At 44.4% G+C, this 11,401-nt stretch overlaps 1 protein-coding gene across 1 annotated transcript in view; it reads left to right on the plus strand.

Moving 5' to 3' along the window:
• Window positions 1-11,401, plus strand: part of LOC127633133 (choline O-acetyltransferase-like) — a 13,107-nt gene continuing 1,706 nt past the window's right edge. Inside the window, exons 1-10 of the mRNA XM_052112018.1 lie at window positions 1-33; window positions 667-858; window positions 989-1,107; window positions 4,858-4,911; window positions 6,795-6,957; window positions 8,873-9,050; window positions 9,159-9,328; window positions 9,595-9,695; window positions 9,960-10,085; window positions 11,354-11,401. The exon at window positions 11,354-11,401 is cut by the window's right edge and continues 75 nt beyond it. Of these exons, the coding sequence (XP_051967978.1) occupies window positions 1-33; window positions 667-858; window positions 989-1,107; window positions 4,858-4,911; window positions 6,795-6,957; window positions 8,873-9,050; window positions 9,159-9,328; window positions 9,595-9,695; window positions 9,960-10,085; window positions 11,354-11,401 (1,184 nt within the window). The remainder of the gene's footprint in view (window positions 34-666; window positions 859-988; window positions 1,108-4,857; window positions 4,912-6,794; window positions 6,958-8,872; window positions 9,051-9,158; window positions 9,329-9,594; window positions 9,696-9,959; window positions 10,086-11,353) is intronic.

Consider the following 11,401-nt stretch of genomic DNA (forward strand, 5'->3'; position numbering starts at 1 on the left):
ATGCCCGTCCTGAACAGAGATGCCCGCACAGATGTAAGAGCATTATTGCCTGTCTGTAACGCACTTTCCTTTTGCATGTTATTGATGTGATTAAATGTGTGTGTGATTGTGAGCGGCTCAATTAAAGATTGATATTAGAATAATGTGTGTTTCCTGAATCCATCTGCACACGAGCTTTACTAACATCATCTGTTCTGTTCGATTCAGCAGCACATTTAACAGCAGCGGTCACACACGTGTGTGTAATTGTGATGTACCTTCATACATCTGTGATGCTTTAATGAATACATCTCATCAGATCATATATTCATATACTGCTGCATCATTTGCATTTTCTTAATCAAAGCAGCTTTTCTGACCAGCAGGAAATCAGTTGTTTTCTCCCAGAGGCTTTAAAAACCTTCATTTGTCTTCAAGCGAATCACATAAATGATTAAAGAGCTGAACAACTGAACTTCAGAGAGACTCTCAACAGTTCCTCACTCATTAATGCAGTGCCACCGGCGGGCAGAACCACCATCAGTGGGCACAAATACCCAGATATTGCACATCCTCAGTGTGGCAGAAGTGGAGCATCTGAGTAAACAGGAAATATTGATGTGATGAGAAGAGATCGTCTCGTCTGCGGGGTTACACTCGGGCTCATGTCCTGTTTCTCTTTAACAGATTTTGCCTAAAGTGCCCGTCCCAGACCTGCAGCACACGCTGGACACGTACCTGAGATCAGTCAAACACCTCGTTTCTGAAACACAGTTCCGGAACACCAAAGCCGTCGTGGAGATATTCGGGAAACATGGAGGTGTCGGGGAGGAACTCCAGAAACAGCTGCTGGAGAGACGAGACGAGACACAGAACTGGGTACATTAAACATCTTCTGTACATCCCTCATTTAATCACATTATAACAGATATCAATAATAACAGCATCTATTGATCACGGCAGGAAATAAACTGACTTTAATTAAGTGCAGGAAGTGTGTTTGTGTCAGGTGTATGATTACTGGCTGCAGGACATGTATCTGAACAACAGACTGTCACTTCCTGTGAACTCCAGTCCTGCGCTGGTGTTCCCCAAACAACCCTTCAGAGAACAGAGAGACGCTCTCATGTGAGTTCAGTGTTCTCTGTTAGTGGAGCTGAACACACGTTACTGCACCACTCGTGTCCTTCTACCTGCTCAGTGGCTGTCCACATTCAGTTCATAACCGTCTGAAGATCCTCAGATTCAAGAGGAAAGAGTCATTATATATCTCTCTGTCTCTCTCTCTCTCTTTATCTCTGTCTCTCTCTCTCTCTCTTTATCTGTCTCTCTCTCTATCTCTCTTTATCTCTCTCTCTGTCTCTCTTTATCTCTGTATCTCTCTCTCTCAATTACATTTTTAATTTAAAAGTACTTTATTGGCATGATTGTGTTTACATACAATATTGCCAAAGCATTAATACACAAAACAGATAATGACAAGACAAATAATAATGATAAGATAGAATTAAAATAAGGTGCCAGGTAATTACAGTTTTATTCAATCGCTAACAAGCGCTTACCCACACTTCAGATACTCTTAACACAGACTCACACCTACAAAACACAATTGGCCAAATGGATCATTTTCTTCTCAAAAACACATTTTGTTAAATATATACTAACACTTCATTTCAAAATAGAACACATCTTTCTCTGCACACACTAACTTTACCAAAACACTGGAAATCTGACTCAAAATGAAATGATTCTGTCAAAGAACAACACTTGTTTTCACTTCACAAGTTACATGCAGTCAAAGTACACTAGGTTTCAAAATACTGGCTATTGTTGACATTACAAAAACTGCATAGACTTTTATGTTTCAGTTTTACAGGTAAAACATGCAATCCACCATTTTTACACTAAATGTCTTGGTTGGGAACTGTATGTCCACATGTACAGTAATGTTCACATTCAAAAGCATTCCAGTAAAAAGCAAATCAGTTTTTTTTTCCTTTACTGTTTACTACAGGAGGTACAGTAGAAACACGGTATGATAGAACAGAAAACGTTTTACAGTATTGCTTACAGTGAACAAAATATCCATGAAACACACAAGAGCATTCTGAACAAAAAAACAACAGCATAAAGCCCAGATAAAAAGAACAAAATTACTGCATCTCTCACTGCTCCTGCATCTCTCACTGCTCCTGCATCTCTCACTGCTCCTGCACCTCTCACAGCATCTCTCACTGCTCCTGCACCTCTCACTGCATCTCTCACTGCTCCTGCACCTCTCACAGCATCTCTCACTGCTCCTGCATCTCTCACTGCTCCTGCACCTCTCACAGCATCTCTCACTGCTCCTGCTCCTCTCACTTCATCTCTCACTGCATCTCTCACTGCTCCTGCACCTCTCACAGCATCTCTCACTGCTCCTGCATCTCTCACTGCTCCTGCACCTCTCACAGCATCTCTCACTGCTCCTGCATCTCTCACTGCTCCTGCACCTCTCACAGCATCTCTCACTGCTCCTGCTCCTCTCACTTCATCTCTCACTGCATCTCTCACTGCTCCTGCACCTCTCACAGCATCTCTCACTGCTCCTGCTCCTCTCACTTCATCTCTCACTGCATCTCTCACTGCTCCTGCACCTCTCACAGCACCTCTCACTGCTCCTGCTCCTCTCACTTCATCTCTCACAGCATCTCTCACTGCTCCTGCAACTCTCACTGCATCTCTCACTGCTCCTGCATCTCTCACTTCATCTCTCACTGCTCCTGCACCTCTCACAGCATCTCTCACTGCATCTCTCACTGCTCCTGCACCTCTCACAGCATCTCTCACTGCTCCTGCTCCTCTCACTTCATCTCTCACTGCTCCTGCACCTCTCACAGCATCTCTCACTGCTCCTGCTCCTCTCACTTCATCTCTCACTGCATCTCTCACTGCATCTCTCACTGCTCCTGCATCTCTCACTTCATCTCTCACTGCTCCTGCACCTCTCACAGCATCTCTCACTGCTCCCCTCACTGCATCTCTCACTGCATCTCTCACTGCTCCTGCATCTCTCACTGCTCCTGCACCTCTCACTGCTCCTGCACCTCTCACTGCATCTCTCACTGCTCCTGCACCTCTCACTTCATCTCTCAATGCTCCTGCTCCTCTCACTGTATCTCTCACAGCTCCTGCACCTCTCACTGCATCTCTCACTGCTCCTGCACCTCTCACTGCATCTCTCACTGCTCCTGCACCTCTCACTGCATCTCTCACTGCTCCTGCACCTCTCACTTCACCTCTCACTGCTCCTGCACCTCTCACTTCATCTCTCACTGCTCCTGCACCTCTCACTTCATCTCTCACTGCTCCTGCACCTCTCACTGCATCTCTCACTGCTCCTGCACCTCTCACTTCACCTCTCACTGCTCCTGCACCGCTCACTTCATCTCTCACTGCTCCTGCACCTCTCACTTCATCTCTCACTGCTCCTGCACCTCTCACTGCATCTCTCACTGCTCCTGCACCTCTCACTTCATCTCTCACTGCTCCTGCACCTCTCACTGCATCTCTCACTGCTCCTGCACCTCTCACTTCATCTCTCACTGCTCCTGCACCTCTCACTTCATCTCTCACTGCTCCTGCAACTCTCAATGCATCTCTCTCTGCTCCTGCACCTCTCACTGCATCTCTCACTGCTCCTGCACCTCTCAGAGCATCTCTCACTGCTCCTGCTCCTCTCACTTCATCTCTCACTGCATCTCTCACAGCATCTCTCACTGCTCCTGCATTTCTCACTGCATCTCTCACTGCTCCTGCTCCTCTCACTTCATCTCTCACAGCATCTCTCACTGCATCTCTCACTGCACCTCTCACTGCACCTCTCACTGCTCCTGGATCTCTCACTGGACCTGCTCTTCTCCCTGGGCCCCTTGCTCTTACTCGTCCTCATCCAGATATTACAGTGTTTGTCTTTTTCTGTTTCTGTTTCCAAAAACATCACTCCTCAAAGTTCTCCTTTTACTGTATAAGTGTCTCCCTGCCACTGAGTGTAAGCCAGACTGGAATCAGCTGTGGTTGGCCCAATTTACCCCACATAAATCAGCTGTGTGTCAATTATTCAATAGTTTGTTTATTATCAGCTGATATATATTGTTGTTGAACTGATATCATTGCAGAAGCAGATGTTGTTATACTGTTTTTAAGGTTTGGAATATTGTTTTTGCTATTGTGGGATGGTGTGTTAACATTTGTAAATACTACAAAAGCAATCCATCATTTTGTTGGGAGGTAAACGCTTGTCTGTTAAGAAATGTAAGCATTGTGGAAATGTGTTCACTGACTGCATATTGTGTGAGAACGACATGAAATGTGTGAATGGTATGGCCACAAAACACCGATGCTGTGCTAATTGTGTTTAGAGTTTAGAAAATGTGACAACTGGTTGGACAAACGCTTGTTAGCGACTGAAAAAAACTGTAATCAAATAAAATAAAAACTATAATAACAATATTCACTATACAATATAAAATAAAATATGCATTTAACAGGACATTATAAACATAAGAGAATAAAAGTACTCTCTCTCTCTCTCTCTCTCTCTCGTTATCTCTCTCTCTCTCTGTCTGACTGTCTGTCTCTCTCTCTCTTTGAGTTTATCTCTGTCTGTCTCTGTCTCTTTATCAATTTCAATTTAAAGTACTTTATTAGCATGATTGTGTTTACATACAATATTGCCAAAGCATTAATACACAATCTCTCTGTCTCTCTCTCTCTCTCTCTCTCTCTCTCTCTCTCTCTCTCTCTCTCTCTGCTCTGTCTGGTCGGGTCATATAAATGGACAGATCTTGAATAAGAAGAATGAAATGTTGATGTTTTTTGTCTTGTGTGTTTGTGCAGGTTTGCTGCTCGTCTCATTTTGAGTGTTTGTGAGTACAAGATTCTAGTGGACGGGTAAATCAATCCTTTATTCTAATCAATCAATCAATCAATCAGCTTTTACCTTCATCACTGAAACACAGTAACAGACATGAGCTCTGAGCAGTGTGTGTGGGTGTGTGTGTCTCTGTGTGTGTCTGTGTGTGTGTCTCTGTGTGTCTGTGTGTGTGTGTGTGTGTATGTGTGTCTCTGTGTGTGTCTGTGTGTGTGTGTGTGTGTGTGTGTCTGTGTGTGTGTGCGTGTGTGTGTGTCTGTGTGTGTCTGTGTGTGTGTGTATGTGTGTGTCTGTGTGTGTGTGTGTGTGTGTGTGTGTCTGTGTGTGTCTGTGTGTGTGTGTCTGTGTGTGTGTGTGTGTGTGTGTGTGAGTCTCTGTGTGTGTGTGTGTGTGTGTGCGTGTGTGTGTCTGTGTGTGTGTCTGTGTGTGTGTCTCTGTGTGTGTCTGTGTGTGTGTGTGTCTGTGTGTGTGTGTGTGTGTCTCTGTGTGTGTGTGTGCGTGTGTGTGTCTGTGTGTGTGTGTGTGTGTGTGTGTGTGTCTGTGTGTGTGTGTCTGTGTGTGTGTGTGTGTGTGTGTGTGAGTCTCTGTGTGTGTCTGTGTGTGTGTGTGTGTGTGTGCGAGTGTCTCTGTGTGTCTGTGTGTGTGTGTGCGAGTGTGTGTGTCTGTGTGTGTCTGTGTGTGTGTCTCTGTGTGTGTCTGTGTGTGTGTCTCTGTGTGTCTGTGTGTGTGTGTGTATGTGTGTCTCTGTGTGTGTCTGTGTGTGTGTGTGTCTCTGTGTGTGTGTGTGTGTGTGCATGTGTGTGTGTCTGTGTGTGTGTCTGTCTGTGTGTCTCTGTGTGTGTCTGTGTGTGTGTGTATGTGTGTGTCTGTGTGTGTGTGTGTGTGTGTGTCTGTGTGTGTCTGTGTGTGTGTGTCTGTGTGTGTGTGTGTGTGTGTGTGAGTCTCTGTGTGTGTGTGTGTGTGTGCGTGTGTGTGTCTGTGTGTGTGTCTGTGTGTGTGTCTCTGTGTGTGTCTGTGTGTGTGTGTGTCTGTGTGTGTGTGTGTGTGTCTCTGTGTGTGTGTGTGCGTGTGTGTCTGTGTGTGTGTGTGTGTGTGTGTGTCTGTGTGTGTCTGTGTGTGTGTGTGTGTGTGTGTGTGAGTCTCTGTGTGTGTCTGTGTGTGTGTGTGTGTGTGCAGTGTCTCTGTGTGTCTGTGTGTGTGTGTGCGAGTGTGTGTGTCTGTGTGTGTCTGTGTGTGTGTCTCTGTGTGTGTCTGTGTGTGTGTGTGTGTGTGTGTGTAGTGTGTGTGTGTGCGTGTGTGTGTGTGTGTGTCTGTGTGTGTGTGTGTGTGTGTCTGTGTGTGTGTGTGTGTCTGTGTGTGTCTGTGTGTGTGTGTGAGTCTCTGTGTGTGTGTGTGTGTCTGTGTGTGTGTGTGTGTGTGTGTGTGTGTGTGCGAGTGTCTCTGTGTGTCTGTGTGTGTCTGTGTGTGTGTGTGTGCGAGTGTGTGTGTCTGTGTGTGTCTGTGTGTGTATGTGTGTGTGCGAGTGTCTGTGTGTGTGTGTGTGTGCGAGTGTGTGTCTCTGTGTGTGTCTGTGTGTGTGTGTGTGCGAGTGTGTGTGTCTGTGTGTGTGTGTGTGTGTGTCTGTGTGTGTGTGTGTGTGTGTGTGTGTGTGTGTGTGTGTGTGTGTCTGTGTGTGTGTGTGTGTGTGTGTGTGTGTGTCTCTGTGTGTGTCTGTGTGTGTGTGTGTGTGTGTGTGTGTGTGCGAGTGTGTGTGTCTGTGTGTGTGTGTGCGTGTGTGTGTGTGTGTGTGTGTGTGCGAGTGTGTGTGTCTGTGTGTGTGTGTCTGTGTGTGTGTGTGTGTGTGTGTGTGTGTGTGTGTGTGTGTGTGTGTGTGTGTGTGTGTGTGTGTGTGTGTGTGTTGTAGTAAGACTCTTCCAGTGGATGTGGCTCGTGGTCAGTCGTGTGACTCTCGTCTGTGTATGAATCAGTACGAGCGTCTCTTCAGTTCGTACAGACGAGCAGGACTGGAGCGGGACACACTCATCACCACAGACGCTGCACATGTGATTGTGGTCTGTAAGAATCAGGTCTGTGGTCGTTTATTGAGATGATGTTTCAGTGTTCACGGTTCTAATCAGAGTTTCATACACAGTTCTGGTTTAGAAGTGGGGAAGCCTCATTTATCCATATATATTTCATTTAAAAACAAATAAACAAATGATGGTAACACTTTATTTTACAGTGTACTAAATAATTATTAATTAAATAATTAACTTATATTTGTGTAATAGACAAGCATTATTACATGTGTGTAACAGGCCAGTCTTGTTACATACGTGTACTAGAGTTCATTTAAACTCAAGCACAGTTTCAGGTTTGTAGTTACACGTCTTGATCACATGACTTGGGATGTCATTCTTTTGAATTCTTTACATTGATATTTCAATGCCGTACTTGTGCAGTTCAGACACTGCTGGAGACTGAAACACACTTAAATCTTGACACACTTATTTTACTTTGAGTGTTTGAACTTTTGAACCATTTGACATAAAAATGGTTTTGTGTTCTGTCCGTATGGGGATTGAAATGACATTATACTCCAGAGTTACGCAGAAATAACTCGTCAGAATTTAGATTCTCGTTACTGTTCGGAAGTTTCACCAAATCCAATGTAATGGTGTGACGCGAAACAGGAAGTGAGGCTTTATCTCAGCAACGCTTTCGTCTATCTAAACCAAATTTGGGATGGTTCATTAGGACCATGATCTGAGGATACAGGCCAAGTTTGGTGATCACCTGTGGGTACCAAAAATAATTACAAAAATTGCTATTTTTGTCCCAAACTTTTAACAGTTTTGCCTAAAATCATGAATCTGGTGTCTATGGATTCCATGAGTCATGAGGATTTCGATAATACCCCATTTTCCAATATATTGGTACATCAGTATTTTAATTTAAAGTGAGGTATCTTTTGAACAATTTTTTGGATGTAAAAGAAAATTGGTATGCATCATCGACATCATGTCCTGAGGGTACCTGAGCAGTTTGGAGACAGTGGTCGATTATTTAGTCAATATAAATAAAACTTGTGCCAATGCGTCCTAAACCGAAATCTTCAGAGAATCAAATACCTCCACGAACAACCGCAGAATCTCAGCAACTATATTGTGTACGCACTCTCTTTGGCATCATTTAGTTCAGTGGTTACAGCACCAAGTGTTGTGTGTTTGAACTTCTCCAATCCCACACAGACTAGTGTTACCGCTGTGCCTCTGTGCTTTATATTGTCCTGGATGAACGCACACATACGCCACATTCACGACTGCTTACAGCCACATGTTTGCATGTGTTGCTGGTAAAAGTGTTTGATCACATTCACTAGCGGCTAACGCTGCTGCTGGAACGCTCTAGTTCTCATTGTACCAGAACAATCCTGAGCTGAATGAAGGATGAGCACTGAAGGACATCTGCGGTCACCTCAGTCTGATTCAACCAATCACAGTCAAAGTTTGAGAGGCTCTTAAAATAACTGCAGGTCTTCAGGGGGTCATTGACAGATGCTGTCCGTCTCTCAGACGTCAAACAGAGCCCGATGCAGTCGAGGGGTTTTACCTGGAAATGATTCAGGAAGCGTCTGTAATGAGGTCCAGTCTGAAAACTCAATAACACAATCAGAGATCCGGAGCTGCAGGGAGTCGCCGACACCAGCAGCGCCTTTGTGTTTGTCTCGCTGATCCGTCTGTGCTAAAACAACTAAACACAAGAGTGACCGAACAAAACATCTGCGTTAGTCGTCATCAAACCGGTGTAAAAAAACAGCAATTTCAGATTTGACTGTTTGTGGCGAACCAGTGAAGCTAATTCTCCATGAGTTCCCTCTGCAGGGGTTATGAGTTACAGACGTTCTGTGGTCAACATGTGGATGACACATGAACATATTCTTACACACATACCTCATACATAAGCAGTAAAGTACCTGAAGCTTGTCGCTCATGTTCTCAGTTCTTTGTGCTGAATCTGATGGAAGGATCCAGAAAACTGAATGAAGCGGATGTGCAGTCGCAGCTGCAGTGGATCTGTGAGCAGACGCAGAAGTCTGAGCAGACGCAACCGGCGGTGGGACTGATGACCTCTGACACCCGGACAGACTGGGCTCGAACCCGAGACAAGCTGATGAAAGGTCCATTTCAACATTACACGAAAATATTACCAATAACTCACATTGACTGACAGATCAAACTCTCCGGTGAAACGGTTCATGTCAGGTGTGTTTGATCATGTGTGTCAGACCCCGTGAACAGAGCGTCTCTGGATCTGATGGAGCGCTGCATGTGTGTCGTCTGTCTGGATGATCCGACGGGACTGGAGCCGAGCGACGCCAACAGAGCTGCGCTGATGCTGCACGGAGGTGGACCCGACCAAAACGGGGCGAACCGCTGGTACGACAAACCTCTACAGGTAAAACTGAACACACTCTGTCACATCATCAATGTTAACATACCTTGTGAATACTGTGACGACATGTCAACGTCTCACTCAACGGTGCGTTTGGGGCGGGACTTCCTGTTCTCTGACCAATGGCAGATGGGGGGAGTGTTGGGAAACCTGTTTGAAAACATCAGTCATGATCCCACAATTACGAAAATGAACCCATTGAAGAACCAAATGACATCACTGATCATGAATCGTTGTGAACAGCCCCTCTCTGTGTGTGTTTCTCTCAGTTTGTGGTCGGTTTAGATGGCATATGTGGAGTCGTGTGTGAACACTCCCCGTTTGAAGGCATCGTTCTGGTGCAGTGTGCCGAATACATCCTAAAAAACATGTTCGTAAACACAAATACACCTGCGACCATCACAACACACATCTGCTCACACTGCAGCGGTTTCTGTTCAATAAGAGCTGAAGTCACTCATGAACACGAAACATTTCATCATTATAGCAGAAGCTTCTCTTTTACTCTTACAGTCTGTGAAATGATGAACAGATCGGTCAGTTGTGTGTTGTGATGAACACATTAAAACACAAGCTTGATGAGTGGATTATGAGAACGGTTTGATCTGAACTGACGGATGTTTCTCTCGTACAGTCGGAGCTCCTGTAAGCCAATCACAAGCCGCAGCGACTCTGAACTTCCTCATCCGCGCAGATTACTGTGGAAATGTTCACCTCAGATTCACGGCTCACTGGCTTCAGCCGCAGAACACCTGCACAGGTGACACACACACACACACACACACACACACTTACTCACTCTCACACACTCTCTCACACTCTCTCAAACTCTCTCTCTCACACACACACACACACACACACTCTCACACACTCTCACACACTCACTCACAAACACACACACACACACACACAAACTCACACACACACACCCTCTCACACACACACACTCTCACACAGACACACACACACACACACTCACACACCCTCTCACACACACAAACACTCTCACAAACACACACACACTCACACACACACCCTCTCACACACACACAGACACACACAGACACACACACACACACACTCACACACACTCTCACTCACACACACTCTCACACACACACACACACACACACTCACACACACACCCTCTCACACACACACACACTCACACAGACACACACACACACACACACCTGTGAAGAGAAAACAGAGGTTTGCTTTATTGTCCCATCAACAGGAGTTCAGATGTTCTTTTTTAATTACTTGTTTTATCAACATGTTTACAGTTAGCAACTATGTAATCACAATGTTATTAACAACCTGGTATTAACAACCTGCTATTAACAACCTGTTATTAACAAGCTGTTATTAACAACCTGCTATTAACAACCTGTTATTAACAACCTGCTATTAACAACCTGCTATTAACAACCTGTTATTAACAACCTGCTATTAACAACCTGTTATTAACAACCTGCTATTAACAACCTGTTATTAACAACCTGTAATTAACAACCTGTTATTAACAACCTGTTATTAACAACCTGCTATTAACAACCTGCAATTAACAACCTGCAATTAACAACCTGTTATTAACAACCTGCTATTAACAACCTGTTATTAACAACCTGCTATTAACAACCTGCTATTAACAGCCTGTTATTAACAACCTGCTATTAACAACCTGCTATTAACAACCTGTTATTAACAACCTGCTATTAACAACCTGCTATTAACAACCTGCTATTAACAGCCTGCTATTAACAACCTGCTATTAACAACCTGTTATTAACAACCTGCTATTAACAACCTGCTATTAACAACCTGTTATTAACAACCTGTTATTAACAACCTGTTATTAACAACCTGCTATTAACAACCTGCTATTAACACCTGCTATTAACAACCTGTTATTAACAACCTGGCAAAGCAGTGAATAATCATGTAGAACTTTCATTCCAGTTTCTGATTTGAGGATGAACTCAACATCTTCAGACTTTAATTGGGATTTGATTGATTTGTCTGTAGACTCGTGAAGAATCTGGACATTAATGTTTTCACCTTTGACGTTTATGG

The sequence above is a fragment of the Xyrauchen texanus genome, chromosome 40 (assembly GCF_025860055.1).
Source record: "Xyrauchen texanus isolate HMW12.3.18 chromosome 40, RBS_HiC_50CHRs, whole genome shotgun sequence".
Taxonomy (NCBI): domain Eukaryota; kingdom Metazoa; phylum Chordata; class Actinopteri; order Cypriniformes; family Catostomidae; genus Xyrauchen; species Xyrauchen texanus.